This window comes from Hemicordylus capensis, chromosome 4 (assembly GCF_027244095.1).
Source record: "Hemicordylus capensis ecotype Gifberg chromosome 4, rHemCap1.1.pri, whole genome shotgun sequence".
Classification (NCBI taxonomy): Eukaryota; Metazoa; Chordata; class Lepidosauria; order Squamata; family Cordylidae; genus Hemicordylus; species Hemicordylus capensis.
Genome location: NC_069660.1, coordinates 299,424,745 through 299,446,649, shown reverse-complemented (window position 1 = coordinate 299,446,649; position 21,905 = coordinate 299,424,745). Strand labels below are relative to the sequence as shown.

Sequence of the window (21,905 nt, the reverse complement as noted above, 5' to 3'; positions counted from 1 at the left end):
AGTGCCTATTCTTGTGCAGCCAGTATTAAACCCTCTGTTTCTTTCTTCAAGTTGCCATTCTTAAGCCAGTGCCAGGTCTTGGTGATGTCTGATTTTCCACTTATATTGTGCAAATATTGACCATGCAGGGGCTTATTTTTCCATTTTTCTGCTCGGTTCTTGACTTGTTCTTTCTTGTAGGCCTGCTTTGTTTCATTGGTGTTGAATAGTTTTGCATTATTGACCATTTGAAGTGCATCTTCTTCACTGTCCTTGATATATTCTTCAAGGCCTCTTTTCTCCTCCTCTACTGTTTGATGGACTTGCAGCATTCCTCTTTCTCCTGATCTGCGAGGGATGTATAGCCTATCTACATCACTGCGGGGGTGCAGAGCATGATTGATGATCATTATTTCCCTGGTCTTACAATCTAGCATCGATAGCTCTGCCTGGGTCCGGTCTATTATTCCTGCAGTGTATCTGATAACAGGTATAGCCCAGGTGTTTATGGCTTGTATGGTGTTCCCGCCATTGAGTTTGGACTTTAGGGTTTTTCTAACTCTCCTGATGTATTCACTTCCGATTTTTCCTTTAACTTCAGTGTGTGTGATGTTATCAGCCTGGAGAATGCCCAAGTATTTGTAATGTTCTTTCTCTTCCAGGTTCTTGATGTTGTTTCCATTGGGCAGTTCTATTCCTTCTGTTTTTGTTATTTTTCCTCTGTTCATTATTAATGCAGCATACTTGTCTAGTCCAAATTCCATTGCTATATCGCTGCTGAATATATGGACAGTGTTTAGTAGTGATTCGATTTCTGATTGGGACTTTCCATACAGCTTCAGATCGTCCATGTACAGCAGATGGTGGATTTTACTGGATGTTTTAGATGTTTGGTATCCGAGGCCTGTTCTGTTTAGTATTTGTGAAAGTGGAGTCATGGCGATTACAAACAACAGGGGATAGTGAGTCGCCTTGGAAAATACCTCTTCTAATGCTAACCTGTCCAAGTGTCTCGCCGTTGATCATTAACTGTGTACTCCACATGCTCATTGTTTTTTTAAATAAATATCTGAATGTTTTTGCTGACACCAGTTGTTTCTAAACATTTTAGTATCCATGTGTGAGGCAATGAGTCAAAGGCCTTCTTGTAGTCAATCCATGCAACACTTAGATTTGTTTTTCTTCTCTTGCAATTTTCTAAAATCATTTTGTCAATCAGCAGCTGGTCTTTTGTGCCTCTGGTGTTCGGGCAATTTCCTTTCTGTTCAACTGGAAGCTGCTTATTAGTTAATAAGTGTTGCATTACTTCATCTGCTATTATTCCAGCTAATAATTTCAACATGGTTGGCAGGCAGGTTATCGGTCTAGAATTACTTGGAACCGCACCTTTTGCTGGGTCTTTCATTATGAGATGAGTTTTCTCAGTTGTTAGCCATTGTTCAATATCACCTCCTTGCAAAATGTGATTGAACTGTATTGATAGTTGTTTATGAAGGCTTGTGAGGTGTTTAAGCCAAAAGCCATGCAGTTCATTGTCGCCTGGTGCAGTCCAATTTTTCATTTTCTTTGCTCTTTCACTTATTAATTCTGGTGTTATTATTAGATCTTGCATTTGTTGGTTACATTTTTCGACCTCTTTTACCCAGCCTGCTTTTTTATTATAATCTATTGGATTGTCCCATAGTTTCGCCCAGAATTGCACTGTTTCTTCTTTCTTTGGTGTTTCTACGTTTCTTGCATTTTCTCCTTCTATGCTTTGGTAGAAACGTCTCTGTTTCGACTGGAATTGGAGATTCTGCCTGTGTTGTGGCTTCATATCTACTGATCTTCTTTGACACTGCTGTTAGTTGCTGCTTTATTATTATTATTGTTATTGTTATTGTTCATTTATGTGGGGAAACGTAAATGGGGAATTATTTTATTAATTTATGTGGGGAAATGTACATGGTTTGTGTGTGTGTGCACATATGTGAGTTAAGCTTGCCCTGTGCCACTAGTGATTCCGACATCTGGCACAAAACTCTGTTTGTAGCCCCCCCCTCCCATTGTGCCCCAAATTGCAACCCATTTACTCTGTTCCATTGAAGCCATTCCCGACCCCTTTTTGCCTTGGCATCAATTCACCTGCCTGGGATTCTATTTCCTGCACTGGGTTTCATGTCCTGATGTGATGGCAGAGTGTGACAGAATGTTGAAAACTGGCTATCCTATCTGTCTAGTGACTCCACCCCACTTTTCTGTGCTTGAAACTCATTCATTGCCGTTCTTTCTCCCAGCTATCCATTGCAGTCTAAATCCAAATGGTATCGATATCTCCGTCCACACGGAAGGCATTAACCTGCAACTTGAAGGCGATAGGGTGGAATCGTCCTCGCTTAAGAAGGAAAACGCCTCAAAGTTTTCCACGTCGAAAGGAACGCCCAAGAGGCAGCAAGGGGAATCAGAAGCATCTAAGGTAGGCATGGCAAGATGGTATTTTGCATTCAAGGACGCTGGTATAGTGTTGTGGTTAAGATTATGTTTTTGGTCTGTTTCTTTCATATGTGCCAAATTTATCCTAATTTTGAATATTATTCTATGTTTTGCCCTGGAGTTAGAAGATTCCTATTGTTGGAATGACAGTTATTCCGGTATTATATTCTCTCTCTCAGCTTAGATATTGAGAGCTATACAGGACAAGATGCTGAGATATGCAAAGAGCCCTTGATAGTATGAATTGAAGTTTCTGAGAGCAACGTTTCTTCTGCTCAATCAATTGAAGATCTGCCTCTGATATACACAGAGTTTAAGTCCATGGGAAACAAAGCATACACGATGGAAATACTTTCCTTTTTATAGGAATGACAGTCTTTAATCCAGGGTGATGCCAGGGCTCCTGGGACACAGCCAATCACAAAACACATTTGATGTTGGCCAGCTAACAAATGAGCAATCAGTAGGCTAATTCAAATGTGTTTTTCACAATTAGGGTATCTCCAGAATGGCAGCTTTTCATATGATCTACTACAGAAAATTGATTGTACTTTGTTCCTCTGCCTCAGATTTCCTATCCTATAAATCCTTGTTCTTTGAATGCTGGAGATTTTGTGTTTTATTTAAAACTCCTATGCCAATATATAGCAGAGTATGATGAATGAACTCTTATGATGTGTTATTGCCCCTCTGTCCACTAATTAAATCTCTTCTACAACTAATATTGCCATTTATTACACCTAGGCAGCACTGAAATATTTTAATGGTGGTGGGGAGAATCTGGCAAATGAATTTCTCTCTCTCTTTCCACTTGTAATTGGCCTGAATTAGAGAGCAGACCATTTTTACTTAAGGCTCACAAGTATTCTAGCACTTTAAATTGATATGACATAACCAGTACAGTTCATGTACCGTATTTTCCTGAATCTAAGACTAGGTTTTTCCCAAGTCCTTTGATTTTCGATATTTGAGTGTGTGTGTGGGAGGGTATGTGTGATCGGATTAGGTCATCGGTCATCTTAATTTCAGAATCCTGTTCCTTTCGAGTATAACCTGTATTTAACTTCTATTTTTTAAGAGTGTCATCTTAAATTCAGAATTGTCTTATTTTACAAGTAAATACAGTACTTAGTTGCTTTATTTTTCTCCTCCACCAACACTGCCCCTGCAACTGCACTTGGATAGGAATGGTGCTAGAGATAATAATATTGCTGCTCCCTTTCTTTCTCCTGTGAGAGCTAGCATGTGTGGATAACAGAAAGGCAGGAGCAGAGACTCAAGGCAGGAATCGAGGAGCTCTTGCTGTTGAGTTGTTGTACTAGCATGTGCCTAGCTGATATCGAGACTCCTGTAAAGGATAAAAGGAAGCCCCATCCCTTTCTCACAATGAGTTTCATAATGGCAAAGTGCTATATACTGTACCACTTTTCAACAAAAGTTCCCAAAGTGGTTTAGATAGATAGATAGATAGATAGATAGATAGATAAAATAAAATGGCTCCCTGTCCCCAAAGGTCTCACAATATATAAAAAAAGAAACATAACAGAGGCACCAGCAATAGCCACCGGAGGGATGCTATGCTGGGGATGGATAGGGCCAGTTGCTCTCCCCCAGCTAAATAAAGAGAACCACCACTTTAAAAAGGTGTCTCTTTGCTCAGTTAGCAGAGGCCAATTTTTGACAATAGTATGAATCAATCAATCAACCTTTATTACGGTCAGAAACCAGCATAAAATTATATACATTAAAGTTTATCTGCTAAAAGTATGAGAAAGTAAAGGTGATTGCTAATATGTTACATATAGAAGGCCTAAAATTAGACTACGATTTAAGACAAGTTAAGGTACACATTAGTAATAAGAATAAGAAAGATAAAACAGCACTATTTCTGTTATATAAAAAAGCTGTAAGTGATTAAAAGAGCATAATACTGTTTCTAATATAAGAAAGCATAACATGGTAATGATAATAGCATAAAATGGTAATAAAAGTGGGCAAGTCAAAATAGACGTTACAAAGGCAGTAATATCAATACAAGTAATAAACGTTAGAATTATAAAAGGCAGTAATAAAAATGCAAGAATAAAATTCAAAATAAAGGGAGACGAGGCAAATACAAAGTCTAAACAGAGTCACCAGAAATCAGATAATGACTAAGGGGGCTCACAGTCCATCAACCTTCGGCGAATGCCTGCTGCCGCCACACAAAACCTGGCAACGCTGTTTGTAATGGCAGTCTTAGAGTCAGAGAGTAGTGGAAAGGTATAAAATTGGCTTGGACAGCCTGGAAACTTGTTCAGCAATGGGAGCGAAGTGCGGATGTCTTTATAGAAAATGTAGTATAGAAGGACATGCTCAGTTGTTTCAATCTGTCCTGAACCACAGGGGCATAGTCTCTTTGCAAGAGGAATCCTTCTGTAGCGGCCTTCTAGCACTGCTGAGGGAAGGCCATGGCAGCGAGCCAAAGTAAATGCCCTTCTATGGTTTGGGGGCCTCCCGTTGGTTGAGATATGATGTGGGGGAAGCAGAATATCTGAGCCCTACACTAATATAAAATTTTGGAACCCTACTGATATCACTTTGGCACTCAATGCCTGTAATGCTCTGTTTGATGGTTGCTTTTGCCTGATCATAACCCATGTTGAGCAAAGACTGAGGGGAAAGGCCCAAGGTAGCCATTTTGGCTTCAACTGACTGTATCCACCTAGCTTGATATTTGTCATGAAGGGTTAAGGGGGCAAGATCAATTGAACCAAAGGATAATCTAAGCCAGTAACAGAGAGTGAATGCCCACACCTTAGCCTCTATCCTGATCAGGCCTGTCTCCAGGCACAATGTGGCCTTGGAGATACAACACGGTACATGGAGTCACCCTCAGTAATTTAGATTGTACATGTTCCAAAGCTGCGAAGTTGGGAAATGGACCCAGCTGAGCACCATAGAGTTGCTGAGCAAGTGGCTTAGCTTTAAACAGATTGAGAGCTGCAGGTAGATAGTGGCCTCCTCTTGTCCACTTAAGTTGAAGGATAGCAGAGGAGCTTCTCTGAGCATTTGGCACCACATGTTCCCCATGCGCTTTTCTGGAGCCCCCAGAGTGAAAAACGACACCCAAGTATTTAAAATGTGCGACTTGCTCAATCTTATGCCCCTCAATCCTCCAAGAGTGAATCTTGGGCCTCCTGGCAAAGGCCATGATTTTAGTTTTCTGATAGTTAATTTCCAGGCAATCTTGCCTGCAGTGCAACACCAGGTCCCTCAGTGCTCTTCTAAGCCCAAGGGGGTCCTTGAAAGAAGTGCTGCATCGTCCACATATAACAAAATGGCAAGGTGCTTCCCCGTAAGCTTTGGTGGATTGAAATCAGGGTGGCTGAGCTGGCTCAGCATAGAATATATATAAAAATTAAATAGGAATGGAGCCAGAATGCATCCTTGCTTAATGCCCTTCTGTGTTGGTATAGCACTAGTAAGGTGGCCTTGAGGGTAACATTTCCCCTTAAGGGAAGTATCTACATGGAGGGTACGTATGAGGAATAACAAATGCCGGTCAATGGAGGAGGCCTCCATCTTTCCCCAAAGTTTGACACGTGAAATAGAGTCAAATGCTGCCTTAAGATCAATAAAGGCAGTATATAAAGAAGTCGCCCTACAGGAGGAATATTTCCCGATGAGATGTTGTAAGACTAGACACTGGTGGATAGCGGAGCGCCCTTCCCTGAAGCCTGCTTGTTCTTCAGCAAGGAGATTTTCTTGTTCCAGCCAATTCCTGAGTTTGCCATGAAGATGTCTTGCATACAGTTTGCTGATGGTGTTAAGCAAACTGATGGGTCTGTAGTTGGCAAGGTCATCCTTCTTGCCATTTTTGAAAATAGGGACAATAATTGCTACTCCCCAATCCTTGGGTTTGACAATAGTAATGATCATGTTTTCTGCACTATAGGGGAAGATTTGAAGGAAATAAGTAATTATAGTTAGGAGAACTTGGTGATGCACTATTGCCAGAATGAAACTCATTGGGAAGAGTGACAGTTTAGAAAACCTAAACCAGAGGAGGAGCTCAGATCTGTAAGCTCTAATTCAGTTTACTTATTGGTCCATTGATGAAGGCCAGGTGAGCTTGGAATGCATCTATTTATTATTATTTATTTATTTAATAAATTTGTATACCTCCCACTACCGAAGTCTCCAGGCAGTTTACAGCATAAAACAAACCAAGAATTTAACAGTTAAAACATAAAACCAGATTAAAATATCCATAAAAACACCAACTAACTAAAAAGCCTGGCTGAAGAGATGCCTAAAAGTCAAAGGTCAGCCTCTATCCAACAGTCCACTACTGGCAAATAGTCTACTTCTTGTTTGGACAACAACTCACTACTAATATATCAGTGATCTTCAGGGCTCTTCTGTGTATTGTGTATTGGACACTTTCACACTATCTATTTTTTAAAAGTTCTAAACTTGGAGAGATTTTATTAACTGTTTTTGATATTTCAAATCATCATTTGAGTAAATGTTGTTGGAGATCAAATTTCTATAACTATAAATTATATAACAATTATATAACTGGTTTTAAGAACATGGCTTAGTTCAAAGTGCCACTGAAATCAATGAGACCAGTTAGTGATGACTGGACAGCCATCTGTCAGATATGCTGTAGTGGTTTCCAGCACTGAGCAGGGCATTGGACTAGAAGACCTTCAGGGTCCAGCCCTAGAATTACTTGATTCTGTGATGACACATTTTGCCTAATTTGTCCCCAGAATATCAAAATATTCCATCTCCAGACTTTTCTAGTAATCTAGTAATTTTTTAGTGTCTTGAGCTACCAGTGTGCTCCATTTAAGCTTCTTTGCTGTTGTAGAGATGCTCTGTGTGTGTGTGTGTGTGTGTGTGTGTGTGTAAGCGAGCGCTAGCTCCCATCTTATTACAAGTGTTCCCTTAGCAACACTTCATGTCCTCTATTTTGAAGGAGCGATGTACGATTGTCCTGTTTTCAGACATTTTTCTAATAATTGGAGTGGCTTATATATGTTTGTACCTGATGTCAGCTTTGTAGCTCATGTGGAAGTACCTTGAGAGTACTTTTCATGCCCCTGGGAGTGAGTTTCGCTTTATGAACATAAGAACGGACCAGGAAGATCAGGCCCAAGGCCTATCTAGTCTAGCATCCTGTTTCCCACAGTGACCCACCAGAATGCTCCGGGAAGCTCACAGGCAAGAGGCGAGGGCATGACTTCTCTCTTGCTGTTGTTCCCCTGCAACTGGTATTCAGAGTGATCGTGCCTCTGAGGCTGGAGGTGGCCCATAGACACCAGACTAGTAGCCATTGATAGATTTGTCCTCCATGAATTTGTCTAAGCCCATGAATTTGTCTAAGACTAAGCATTTGTCTTTATGTATTCTTATTTATTTATTTATTCATTCATTCATTCATTCATTCATTCATTCAGACATATTTGTGATTGATTGGCTGAGTTATTGGTTAAGTGCCATCAAGTCGGTGTTGACTCTTAGCGACCACATAGATAGATTCTCTCCAGGATGATCTGCCCTCAACTTGGCCTTTAAGGTCTCTCAGTGGTGCATTCATTGCTGTCATGATTGAGTCCATCCACCTTGCTGCTGGTTGTCCTCTTCTTCCCTTCAACTTTTCCCAGCATTATGGACTTCTCAAGGGAGCTGGGTTTTCACATAATGTGTCCAAAGTATGATAGTTTGAATCTGGCCATTTGTGCCTTGAGTGAAAATTCTGGATTGATTTGTTCTATGATCAATTTTTTCCCCCCTGGCTGTCCATGGTAACCTCAAAAGTCTTCTCCAGCACCAAAGATCAAAAGCGTCAATACTTTTCTATCTTGCTTCTTCAAAGTCCAGCTTTCACACGCATAGAGTGTGATGGGAAAAACCATTGCCTGAACAATTCTAATCTTTGTAGGTATAGACACGTCATGGCATCTAAATATCCTTTCCAAGGCCTTCATTGCAACCCTACCAAGTGCTAGTCTGAGGCGTATCTCTTGACTTCTGGATCCTTTACTGTTGATGGTCAATCCCAAAAGGCAGCAGCTATCCACCACTTCAAAGTCTTCATTATCAATTCTGAGGCTGTTTGCTGTACCCGTTGTCTTTAGTTTAGTCTTCTTTACATTTAGTCGTAGTCCCATTTTTTCACACTGCTCCTTGACTTTCATTACTAGAGCTTGCAGATCATTCTCATTCTCAGCTTTCAGAGTGGTGTCATCAGCGTAACGCAGGTTATTGATGTTTCTTCCTCCAACTTTAAAACCATGCTCATCTTCTTCCAATCCAATTTCTCTCAGTATATGTTCAGCATAGAAGTTGAATAAATAAGAAGAAAGTATACACCCTTTGCCGACCACCCAAAACTTACGTCTCTGGGTGGTTTACAATAAAATAATACAAATTACAACAAAATAAAAAGGTTAACACATTACAATAATTTAAAATTTAAAACAATGTTAAGAACTATTAAAACAGAATCTAATTAAGAGCTTGGGTGAACAAATGTGTCTTGATTGCCTTTTTAAAAGTTGTAAGAGATGGGGAGGCTCTTATTTCAGCAGGGAGTTCATTCCAAAGCTTGGGGCAGCAACAGAGAAGGCCCATCCCTAAGTAGCCACCAGCCAACTGCAGGTGAAGCTATCCTGATGATCTCAATGGGTGGTGGCATTCATGGCAAAGAAGATGTTCTCTTAAATACTCTAGGCCTAAGCTATTTAGGGCTTTATAGGTTATAACCAGCACCTTGTATTTTGCCTGGAAACTTATCAGCAGCCATTGTAGCTCTTTCAATACGGGAGTAATATGTTCTCTCCGAGATGACCCAGAAACCAACCTGGTCGCCACATTCTGGACCCACTGCAGTTTCTGGACCATGTACAAAGTCAGCCCCACATAGGGCGCATTGCAATAGTCAAGTCTGGAGGTTACCAGCAGATGTACCACCATATATGTAAGGAATTATTCCACCTGTCTGCCTTGGGATGCAGAAATGATGGCCTTTTCCTGGTCCTTTAAGTCTTAAAAGTTCTACACAGAATTTGGATTCAAAAGTCAGGCTTAGTCCCCAGGATAATTTGTCCTCATCGTAGGGTGAATCTTGAGATAATTGGGTTTCTTTCATGTTGACCATTAGAGCTAGAATTACATTTCCCCTTTAAAAAGTAATTGCATTATTATTATATTTGAGCCAGAGGCAAACTAGCAGATCTCAAGGAAAAATGTAGGGGAAAAATATTAAAGAACATTAGCAGATGATATCGACAAAAAGACATCAGATCACAAGTTGCTTTTAGAAGTTGGCATACTGCACTTTTAGGAGGAGAACGAAAAAATGTCTGTAATGTAGCTCATTAATGCTTTGGGTCCTTTGAATGTCCCCCTTCCCCTATATAATTAGTTACAGAAAAAGACATCAAGGATCATTAAGGAAATGACTAAAGGAAGCTAACACGAGGGTAGAAATTGTAAGTCAGTTTTTCTGGGGCCAAATTAATCACTGGGATAGCTGACTGAAGACTGTGGAGTGTTTCAAATTGATGTGTTCCTCTTGTGCTAGTTCATGCATTGAGAAATTTTCTTTGAATTTAGGAAGCAGCCAAGAGAATGGACAATTAACACAATGTCCAACACCTAGTGATGGACATTGTGGAGGGGGAAGGTAAATGGGCTGCTCTATATCCCCTCTACAAGTAACATACTTAGAACAGAAACAGGGCTGCCTGGGGCAAATATAGGTTACATTAAATAACAATGCCTCTGAATATCCTAGTTGAGGTGCCACGATTAAATTTCTAGGCACCATGGCTCCCTGGTACCTGGGATTTGTTGCCCTGTGCTAGCTAGTGTAGTATAGAGAAGCCCTGGCAGTGAAGTGCTCTGTGTTATCTTGAAGGCTTGTAGCATGGATGTTCAGGTCCATTGGCCACCTCTAATCCACTTTCTGTCTAGTCTTTTGCAACACCCTGATGGTGCATATTAATTTGGCACCCTCTGGCTTTTAGCCTGAATGTAGTATTTTTAAGTGGGTTCAAGATATTTGTAGCCTACTTTTCTGTAGGTTTATGAGATCACCCAGCATTCCATGTGTGTGTCCACCCCCACCCCATCAACATTGCAATGACTGGGCCAATCTGAACCAAATTGGGTACAGTTGTAGGGACACATAAGGGCACCCCAACAGCATAGTTTGCGATGATGTCACCCACCGCAATTCAAGATGGTGGATATGTAAACTTTTGAGCTGCAAGTGGGCTAACTTGTGAATCACCTGATGTAGAGGCACATAGGGATGCCTTAGGACTGAGCTCAGGAGCTTCATATGTTCATCTGGAGCATCCCTAGCCCAGGGGTAGAGCAGCAGCTTTGCATGCAGAAGGAGGTCCCAGGTTCAGTCCCTGGCAGCATCTACAGCTAGGACTGGGATAGTTTACCTGAAACCTTGGAGGGTTGCTGCCAGTCATTGTAGACCAGGCTGAACAACTTTGTCTCTCCTGCCATTGTTGGCTACATCTCACACCACCCCAGATTGTTGATTACTGTTGCTGAGTATGCTGGTGTTGTAATCCAAAGAGTTTAAGTTGTGCTGCCCTGGGTCAGATAGTACTGAACTAGATAGAGGGTGGCTTAGTCTATATCAGGCCTGCTCAACTTGAGCCCCCCAGCTGTTCTTGGACTACAACTCCCATAATCCTCAGCCACAGTGGCCTATGGCTGGGGATTATGGGAGTTGTGGGCCAACATTTGCAGGAAGGCTGAAGTTGCAGCCCTGGTCTATATACAGCTTCTTCCAGTGTTCCACATAGCACACATATGGTGCTCAGGAGCACATTAGGAGAGGAAGCAGGGAGAAATGGATAAATCTAATAATCTCCATTCCATTTCAAAATGAAGACTCAATCACCCTTTGCTTGAAATGCCAATGTGAAGAAAAGTTTTCAGATTGAGAATTTCAGGACTGTCCCAAAACCAGGTCACTAAGAATCGGGCTGCGCCCATTTACTAAGATTTTACTTAACAGAGCCCATCAGATTTGCTGCAGGCTCACACTTACTGTATTCAGAATTAAACAACTTTAATTCTGAGAGAGATTCCTGCCTGCAACCTAGGAGAAGCCACTGCTAGCCTGTGTAGGCAATACTGAGCTAGATGGACCAATGGTCTGACTCGGTATATGGCAGCTTCCTATGTTCTTAATGGTGTGGTTTGCAATGATGTCATCCACCCCAATTCAAGATGGCAGATGTGTGAATGTTTGAGGTGCAAGTGGGTTAACTTGTGGACCATCTAACCGATTTGAACCAATTTTGGTACAGCTGTAGTGAGTGACACATAGGGACCCCTCAACGGCATAGTTTATGATGATGTGATCTACCCCAATTCAAATGGTGGACGTGGGAATGTTTGAGGAGCAAGTGGGCTAATGTGTGAACCTCCTAACCAATTTGAACCAAATTTGCTACAGCTGCAGGGACACATAAGGATACCTCAATAGCATAGTTTGTGATGATGCCATCCAACCTGATTCAAGATGGCAGATGTGTAATCATGCAAGTGGGATAAATTGTGGACTGTCTAACCAATTTGAATCAAATTTGGTACAGTGGTAGTGAGTGACATATAGGGACATATCAATGGTGGAGTTTGTGATGATGTCATCCACCCTTATTCAAGATGGTGGACATGTGGACATTTTAGGTGCAAGTGGAAACCAATTTGTACCAAATTTGGTACAGTGTATGGACACCCCAAACAAATAGTCTGTGATGTGTTCAGTTCAATTCGAGATGGCCGACATGTATGTTTAAGACTGAAATGGGCTAACTTGTGAACCACCTCAGCAATTTGGAACAACTTTTGTCCAGTTGTAGTGATAGTGAAAGGAAAGTAGGCAGGTTGGTTCTTAAAAGAACAACTTATTTCTGTTAAACACAGGTGTTCTGTCTTCCTTGCTGGAGCAACTCAGCAACTTATGTAAGAATATAATCATATGAAACCACATAAAATCAGTGAGTCAGAAACTAATCAACCAAATTAAAGTCAGATGTAGCCAGTGGTGGAACCACTCTGCCACAAAATCAGCCCCCTTCCTCAAAGTACAACAAGAAAGTCAAATTTTAACTTGGTGCCTAAAGGAATAGAGCTTAGGTTTCTAGGGGGCTCTGTAGGAAGGCTTTCTTGAAAAAGCTAAAGCAGTGCTGTGAATATTGTGCTAAACATTACAATCTTGATTCAATGCCATTGAAATTCTGTGTTCAGAAATTCTGCAGTTTGTATACATTGATTGTATTTCTGCTCATCATGGGGAGGTGTAAATAGCTAGCCAAGAATAGCAAAGAGGCCTTTCTTGCTCACCACTGGAAATCTTGCTCCTGTTTTCTGGTTTTGAAATTTCACCAGGCACTGCCTCTGTACTTCCATGCTTATTTCTTAAGGGCTCTAAGCTTTGAGAAAGCTAAAGGGGAGACTCAGAAGGCTAAATTCCCTGCAGGATCCACATGTGTGCAGCTGCCTCCAGCAAGGAAGCACTTGCATGCAGAAGCAGGTGCACAGCCAGTGTGTATGTATACACTTGTGGTTTAGAGTATTTATATCCAGCTTTCGAACAAAAGCTCTCAAAGTGGTTTATACAGCAAAATGGATAACAAGATAGTTCCCTGCCCCAAAAGGGCTCACAATCAGGTGTGCAAGAAGGTTTGCAGTGGTCTCTCTCTTGCTGGCTGCCTTCATGGTGGGCCCCGCACTCGCCACACGCTCTGTGTTGACAACAGCATTCCTGGGATGAGGCTGCCATTGGGCCCGGAAGCACCACTTCACTCTCTCTCCCTTTCTCTCGCACCTAGTGAGCACTTTGTTCTCCATCTGCATGTTGGGGTGCAGTGGTGAGGGCTGCCTCGGGGAGACCCCCCTGAAGCCCAGGGACATTTGTCTCCCCTTCTTCCATGCTGGCTATGCCACTGCTTATGATTTAAAACACACAAACAGCATCTAGACACAACTGAAACAAACAGCCTGTGGGAGGGTTGTTGTGCTTGCATGAATAAGTAAAGTTCCTGCTAAATTCAGGAGGCCCTCGATTATTGTGGGGGTTAAGTTCTCCGCTACCAACACGAATGCCAGAACTGCAATAATTGAAATCTTGCATCTATGGGGATGATGGGGTTAGATCCTCAGTACATGAAAAAGTGCTTTAAAATGGGTGAGGGGTGAGGAAAAAGAAATGAAGGAGTACCTGGATGCATGGTACCTTGGCCACCTCAGCTCTTCAGTTCCAGGAACTGCCCCCAGAGCCCCTAAATTCCACCCCCAAATCTTCCAAATTTGGGGGGAAATGTCTCAACATGGCTCCACACTGCCTCAAGAAGTGTCTCCAAGCTGGAAATGCCATCAGAAGTGTGAAACATGCTTGCAGGAACTGTGAATGGCCTAAATTCACTCCACTTCTTCAGAAGTGGTCTAATAATTGTCTCCTTAAGACTAGGAGGCATCCTACCTTCCCTCAGAGAGGCATTTATAATCTCTACCAGGCCTTCTACAACAACCGCCCTGCCAGAGAGTATAAGCCATGTTGGGCAAGGGTCAAGAGGACAAGTCATGGGCCGTACCATTCCAGTCAGCTTGTCCACATCCTCAGGAGTCACAAACTGGAACTGATCCAACCTAACCGCACAAGAGGAGTCGCTGGACACCTTCACATCAGACACTGAAGTAATTGTGGAGACGGAGTCTAAGTCGGCCCGAATATGAGAGATTTCCCCCCACAAATAATTCATTAAACACATCACAGCGGGTAATCGATGGTTCCAGATTCTGATTCAAGCGAGGAGGGCCACATACTAGCCTCCTCACAACCATGGACAACTCCGCTGGACGTGAACTTGCGGATGCAATATGGGCAGAAAAGAATCGCTTCTTCGCCGCACGTATTGCCTGAGCATAGGTCTTCAAATGATCTCTATATTGCAATCTGTCAGATTCAAGCTGAGTCTTTCACCACTTGCGCTCCAATCGTCTACCTCACCGCTTTAGCTGAAGCAGTTTGCTCAGGAAGAGTGAGCCAAACTACCTGTTGACAGGTGCAGAAGTCTCAATGAGAGCTACAGGAATCACTTGTTTGCAGTGACTGCCTCTAAAGGTTGTGCAGCAAAATATTAGGTTAAGGGTCCCAGCATTTTTGTCCATGCCATTTTCATTTGTGTTATTATTTGAAATATTCTGCTGCATCAAAACTCTAAAGGAAAGTCTGATTTTTGTTAAATGAGGAATAAACAATGACGGGTGCCAATTACGTTTGTCAGTTTCAAGTTATTTCAGAGACAATTGTGGGTTCATCCTTTTTTGTGAGGACAAAAAACACATTTGTCCACATGTGTAAGTCCAGATGTAGGAGTTGAAGGAGATTCTCCTTCCTGCTGTTTGCTCCTCAGCAACTGGAATTCAGTAGCATGCTGTCTCTCAACCTGAAAGTTCCATATGCCATGGTCTGCATTTCTGGACCCAACAGAGATTCTGCTTGGAGAGGAAACAGACAAATTTGTTCCCTTCTCATCCTATCAATGGCATTGCTAAGCCATGATATCAGGAACATTTTCAATCTAGTCTCTGTAGCCAAGAGAGCTGGAAGCCTGTTTTGGGTATTAAAAAGAAAAGAAGAAAAACCCTCTGCTTCTCAAGATGCTGGGCATTGCTTAGGAAATAGACTTGCTAACAGGCAGCACACAGCTCTGGTTAAAATATTTCAACAGTTCTTGCTCAAAGTATTTGTTAAGAAATGCAAGAAATGGACCCTGAATCTCTGCGTACAGCTGCCACTTCAAAGGGCTCCAAAGGTTTCAGAAACCTTTTGGCTTGATGTGGCATGGAATTCTGATGCCACCACCAACGTCAGTAAATTTCAAGGTAACCTGCCTCTCTAGTGACTCACTTTATGTTACTGTTGTTTTTAATCTACAGCAATTAGCTCTTCATATTAGTATCCCCATTTGGAACACTCCACTTTTCCTTTTATGTATTGCATGTAATTGTCAGCTTTCTAATAGCAGTTTGTCGCCTTGCTTTCAGTCTGTCTAAATTACAGTGTCGGAACAGTTTGATGTGAGAATATTTCAAATGGAGGATGGTTTAGATCAAGGTGGCAACTGTGTTCCTGTACAAAGGGGCCACCTTGGCAATGGTTTTCTGAGCCAGAGGGCAGCGGTGATCTTGGATTTTGATGCATAGATAATTAGTGTTATTTTTATGAATGCTTTGAAAGTCAGGAAGTTGGACTGTTGCACTTCAGTGATATCGCATTCGCCTTGTTTTTAGAGTGAGTTCTTGCATCATCTTTTGTACTTAGATAGGGATATGTGCATATGATATATGCACACCCCATCAAACATACACAAAGAGCAAGTTACTTTAGGTTGTGTGACACATGAGAAAAGTGTTTATTATTTTATTCATTTAATAGATTGAGAAGCCATCCTTTATAAAACCTCCCAGGGTAACATGCAATCTAAAATTAAAATAACAATAAAATAGTATAGCAACATACAGCATATTGCAGGTAATAATTGTGATAACGGGTACAGATCAGCAGCCATAAAACCAATGAAACAATATTACAATTTATTTATTTTTAGTCCCTAGTAAAGCAAGGTGCTGTATGAACATAACATTGAGGATAACAAGACCGTGTCTTCAAGCTTATAATTTGAAATCAAATACAGCCATAAAAATGATACAACCATTGGTTATAGAGCATGCTGGAATGCAAATTAAAAAGCTGTTTCCTGGCACTGAAAATCAAAATTGGTGGCTAGTGAATTTCTCTTTGGGGGAGGGGGGCGGTGTTCCAAAGACAGAGCACCACAACTGAAAAGACCTTCACTAAAGCCACTATTTTGAAAGAAACACTGAAGACTTTTCTCTTCTCTGAGGAAGGCCTTGAGACTTACAGATCAAGTCGTTTAAAAAATGGCCTCCTTCTCCTGTTTGTATTGTCTACTCTTTTGTGTTAAATAAACAAATAAATATAATATATTTATATTATATTATATTTTTCTATAATATATTATTTACTATAACATAGTAAATAAATATAAGCCTGACGGACAAGCACTTGCAAAATTTGGTGCGTGTGTCCCTTTACAAAAGTTTGAAATGGCAAGGAAGAGGAAGGGTCCTTTCCCAGTTTGCATTTTTGAGCATTTCAAAGTGATGGGAACCAAATTGGGGGGTGAGGAGTAAAGTAGACTTCATGTGGCAGGGACTAGGGGAAGCTATGGTCCTACACTTCCTATGGTTTCTAAGCATGTGCCACAGCAGTGATGGCATTAGTCCTTGCCACAGATAGCCCCTACATTTCCTATAGCCCCCACCTCACTAGGATAAATTGTGTGAAGCAGAGAATGTCAGAGAAGATTCCTGGGAATGCAACAGCTGGGACTGAGGCCCCTGTGCACTGGTACACGTGCATAGTGATGTCATTGCTATATGACAGGTGATGTCATAACTGATGTCATGACAGGTGATGTCATAACTGCTCACTGAGCCAAGAGACACCTCTTTAAAGTGGTGGGTCTCTTCTGTTTAGTAGGGGGAGTGCATCTGGCTCTATTCAACCCCGGTGCATCTGGCCCTATCCAACCCTAGCACAGCATCCCTCCAGTGACTGTTGCTGGTATCTGTCACATGTTTATTTTTAAATTGTGAGCCCACTGGGGACAGGGGACCATCTTATTTATGTATGATTTATTTTTCTGTGTAAAGTGCTTTGGGAGCTTTGGTTGAAGAGCGATATATAAATATTCGGTGTTGTCGTAATAGTCTGAGGACTTTTCTCTAGGGTTCAGATTAGTAGATCTGCCCATCGCTGGTAAGCACATAAGCTTTTATTCACTAGCACATCTTATTTGCAGATTGAGCTACAAGTGGGCAATGGCCCAGCCTACTGCTTTATAGAATAGGTTGTATCAGTTACCTTTTAATGACATCATCACCATGTACCAGCCCCAGCCATAGCATTCCCTGGAATCCTTCCTTCTGTTCAATTTGCTGCACAGCTTTTGTCCTCCAGCTATCGTTGGACTACAGCTCCCATCATCCCTTTTCACTGATCATTGTGGCTGAGGATGATGTGAGTTGTAGTCCAACAGCTGGAGGGCCATTGCTGTGCAATCCTGCTTTAATTGATCTGCTCACAGTACAAGCAGTGCAAGCACAGTACAAGGGAACATATGATGCTTGTTTTGTATTGAGTCAGACCATTTGTCCATCTAGGTCACTATTGTGTATATTGACTGGCAGCAATTCTGCAGGGTTTCAGACAGGAGACTTTTCCAGCCCTACCTGGAGATGCCAGGGATTGAACCTGGGGCCTTCTGCATGCAAAGCATGTACTCTTCCACTGCTACAGCTCCATTCCCAAAGAACCTCAGCTTGCTGTTTTGGATAGTAAGTTTGCAGGGGACAATGCTGTTTGCATTGTCTGTGCAGAACTATGTAGGAATCTGCCTTATACCAAGTCAAACCATTGGTCCATCTAGCTCAGTATACCAGGGCTGCACAACTTTAGCGTTCCTGCAAATATTGGACTACAACTCCCATCATCCCTGACTATTGGCCACTGTGGCTCAAAGTTATGGGAGTAGTAGTCCAACATCTACAGAAAGGCCAAAGTTGTGCAGCCCTGGTCTACACTGACTGGCAGTGGTTCTCCAGAGTTTCAGGTAGGAATCTCTCCAAGCCCTACCTGGAGATACCAGGGAGTCAACCTGAGACCTGCTGCGTGCAAGCAGATGCTCCACCACTGAGCTACAGCCCCATCCTCTAAGGGGGAGATCTTGCAGCAGACCGTGCTCACATGCAGTTACCCCTGTGAATGCAAACCAGAGCAGACTTTGCTTAGCAAAGGGGACAATTCATGCTTGCCACCACAAGACCAGCTCTCTTCCCCAACTTCATGAAGAACATAGCACTTTTGGAAGATAGAAACCAAATGGAGCAATGATTTGCTACCTACCACCCCCTTCCCCACTTCTTGAATGTGCATGCAAATTTGAGAGATCTTCACCAGCTATCTCAAAGTACCAGAGTGACCATTTATTGCCGTGTTCTTCATTGTAGGACTCGGGAGCCAGTGGCAGCTCCCATCAACCCCAAGTGTGGTTTCCTAATTGTCTGTTAGGCCTGCGGGAAGCTTTGGCTGAAACTGAATACTCTGTACAGTACCCCTGACATTATGTGGAGGTGACAGTCTCAACAGTGCACTTTGCCCAGTGCCCATCTTGGAAGATGGAGTGCAGAGTGCTGGGAAATTTAGCCCTTCTCAGCGCTTTCTTCCTACAGCTCTTAAGAGAGGGTTCCATCTCTCTTAAAGGATCCTCCCAGCACTGAAAAAAGCTCAGTACTGTGCAGAGGTCAGCCCAGGGGGAAATGGCTCTCACGCTGAAGGGTCCCCCACTTTGGGTTTTTTTGGGGGGGGCACCATGGCCCCCGCTTGAAATATTGTGAAGATCACCGATCTGTTGTCAGAAGAGCCAACTGAACTAATCATTTCACATCTGAGTTTCCTCTGTAAAGGGAATGGGGTGGGAATTACCTTGCTCTTATTTATATATATAATTATCCTGGGTGTGCCTTAGAATGTGCGTCCCAGTGCCCAGCTGATTGGCTGGGCAGCAGATGCGCCTGATTGGTTGAGGTACACCTAGGAGGATTGGTTGCCGCAGGAGCGGTGGGCCCAGCCACGGAGGCCAGAGGTGGTGGCGGGCCTGGCTGTGGAGGCAAGGCCCAGGAGGGGAGAAAGAAAGGGGGGGCAGAAGTGGTGGTAGGGAGGAGAGGCGGATGGGCCCAGAAGTGGAGACTGGGGCAGAAGATGGGAGAGAAGATGTAACTGCTGACCCCAAAGAGCTCTGATATTTTTTGCGTTATTGCAAAGTGACTCAAGTATCTCGTTTTACAAAAAGGTCATCAGCAGCTTGGCAATGAGCTTGCAGAGGTGCCTCCCAGTATTTAATGACACAATTGCTTCAATTGAAGAAATGGCAGCAATCATCTTTGGCAAGGAGGAAATGCCCTGATGAAAAGGAATTGTGCATATTTAAAAAAAAAATTAAAATGTATCAGAGGAGCGATCTTGCGCTTACAACTGGTAAGGTGTTTAACGCCTCGCTGCTTGTACTGTGAGTGCTTTCGAGAAGATTGTCTAATCTGTGTTTATAACAATAACCTCATTAATCTTCCCAGTTATTTCTCAGGAACTGTCTGGTGTGAAATAGATTAGTGGTTACTCACAATGGCTTGCTGGATGTGTTCAAAAGTTGGGGAGGGGATGCTTCTCACTATTCTGCAAATTGGCTTTCTTTTGCGGAACACTTGCTATGCGTGGAAATGCTGGAGATTGCCCCAGGCATGTTAAATAAATAATCTAATACTACTAATAAACTTTATTTATTAGCTGCCCCATAACATATTGTTTTCTGGGCAGCTTACAACTCACAAGTGATGTTAAACTCACAAGTGATCAGGGTGGATTTGATTTAAATCAAATTGATTTAAATCATGATTTAAATCACTAGTCAGTAAGACTAGATTTAAATCATGGTTTTTTACATAAAGACTCATTCTTGCTGGTATAATCTTAATATTTACAACCAGGTGAAGGTTTCATTTTTGGTCCTCTTCTAGATAGAAAAATTGCCCAAAATAATCTTGCAGAAATCTCTGGAAGAGCATGACATCATGAATAGATTAATGGAATTCATTTACCAAAAAATTTAAACATTGCTTTTATACAGCCTCATGCTATATAATTAAAAACTAATCCTTATTTCATGATGAATAACCTTTGGACTATAATGTATCTTAAATAGAAAACTGTCTTTAGATAGATTTTTTCCTCAAAAAGCATTTTATTTAAAAAATCTGATTTAAATTTAAAAATCTGATTTAAATAAATCCATTTTTAAATTTTTTTTAAAAAAAGTATTGATTTTTATGCACCCTGCAAGTGATGTTGCAACTGTCTCTACTGGTGGTGGTCTTCCTTGTGGTTGCTTAAAGCAGGGGTTCCCAACTTTTCTAATAAGTGTACCCTTTCTATATTTGGCAGCAGTGATATAGGAAGATGCTGAAAGGCATCATCTCATACTGCGTGGGAGGTGGCACTGGTAAACCGCTCCTGTATTCTACCAAAGACAACCACAGGGCTCTGTGGTCGTCAGGAGTCAACACCGACTTGATGGCACAACTTACTTTACTTTTTCTGTCATTCGTGTGTGTGTGATTGCATACACATACTTAAATGTTACACTGATGAGAACAGTCTGGATATATGCCAATGACTGGAGTAGCCTAAGTCTCATGAATGCTCACATTGCAATTAACAGTACAAGTAATTTGTCCTATTCATTTCAATTGGAGTACTTAATGCTATCTTTCTGAAACCCATCAGTTAGGCTGAGAGTAGGGGTATCCTGAGCTTCAGCATATAGCCAACCAATCAGGAGAGGAGGAGGATGGTTTTCGCCCTCCTCTTCTGCAGCTGATGATCCTCTGATGGAGAGACAATAGCAAGGCTGCAAGTCCCACCCTTCCACTGTCCCTCACCTCCTCCTGCTGGGCGCTCACACTTATGGTGCCATTTACATGAAGGTGGGAGTGCTGTAACCATGATGGTCAGTGCTTCTGTGAGCGACAGCTTTGGGCAATCCATGCTGCCATTCATGGAAGCTCCGGCCATTGTGGTTACGGCGATACCCCCTCCACACAAACAGCACCATAACCATGAATGCCTGATAGGAGGGGGTGAGTGACACTGGCAGGATGGGACTTTCTCCCCACCTTTGCAGCTGTAACTGTGAGCACCACTGTGCTCAGTCATGTCTGAATAGCCTCCAGTGTTCCCTGCAAGAGGGATTCTAAGATGTTGTTGTCTACAACTCCCAGCATCTCCAGCTTCAAGGGCCTTTGGCTGTGGATAATGGGAGTTGTAGTCAACAACATCTGGGTATCCCTCTTACAGGGAAAACTGGTTAGACCCTGCCGTCTTAGATCAGGACACTGTAGCCCTGATCTAAGTCACCTCCTGGAATCTTTTATAAGAAGAAAACTGCACAGAGAGTTCTCTTCATATAGCCCCAATGTAACATGTGCTCCCCATGTCAGCCTTTTCGAAAATCCACAGATGCAGATTAGGCTGAGAGACATGCTCAATTCACACACTGTGTTCAGTGCACATACAGTATATGAACATATGTGTCTGTATGCACTTACTCGTACTGTTAGGGTGTGCATGGACCCATTTTGATGGTTCAGTCCCAATCTGGACCGAAATCTTTCCAAAACCATGAGCAACTGTGGGTCTGTGAACTGGATCGACTGAACCAACCTGCTGGGCCGATAGGTTTGGTTGAACCAGCTCGAACTGGTTCGGCGGTTCAAGGGCCAGT

General features: G+C 42.3%; 1 protein-coding gene across 4 annotated transcripts in view; it reads left to right on the top strand.

The window, feature by feature from the left end:
- SAMD12 (sterile alpha motif domain containing 12) overlaps positions 1 to 21,905 on the top strand; it is a 312,509-nt gene that overhangs the window by 35,908 nt on the left and 254,696 nt on the right. For all 4 annotated transcript variants that reach the window (XR_008307108.1, XR_008307107.1, XM_053249868.1 and 1 more), the window contains exon 2: positions 2,256 to 2,434. Coding sequence is in view for 2 of the 4 variants with exons in the window: in XM_053249868.1 (XP_053105843.1) it covers positions 2,256 to 2,434 (179 nt within the window). In the remaining 2 variants the exon portion in view is untranslated. The remainder of the gene's footprint in view (positions 1 to 2,255; positions 2,435 to 21,905) is intronic.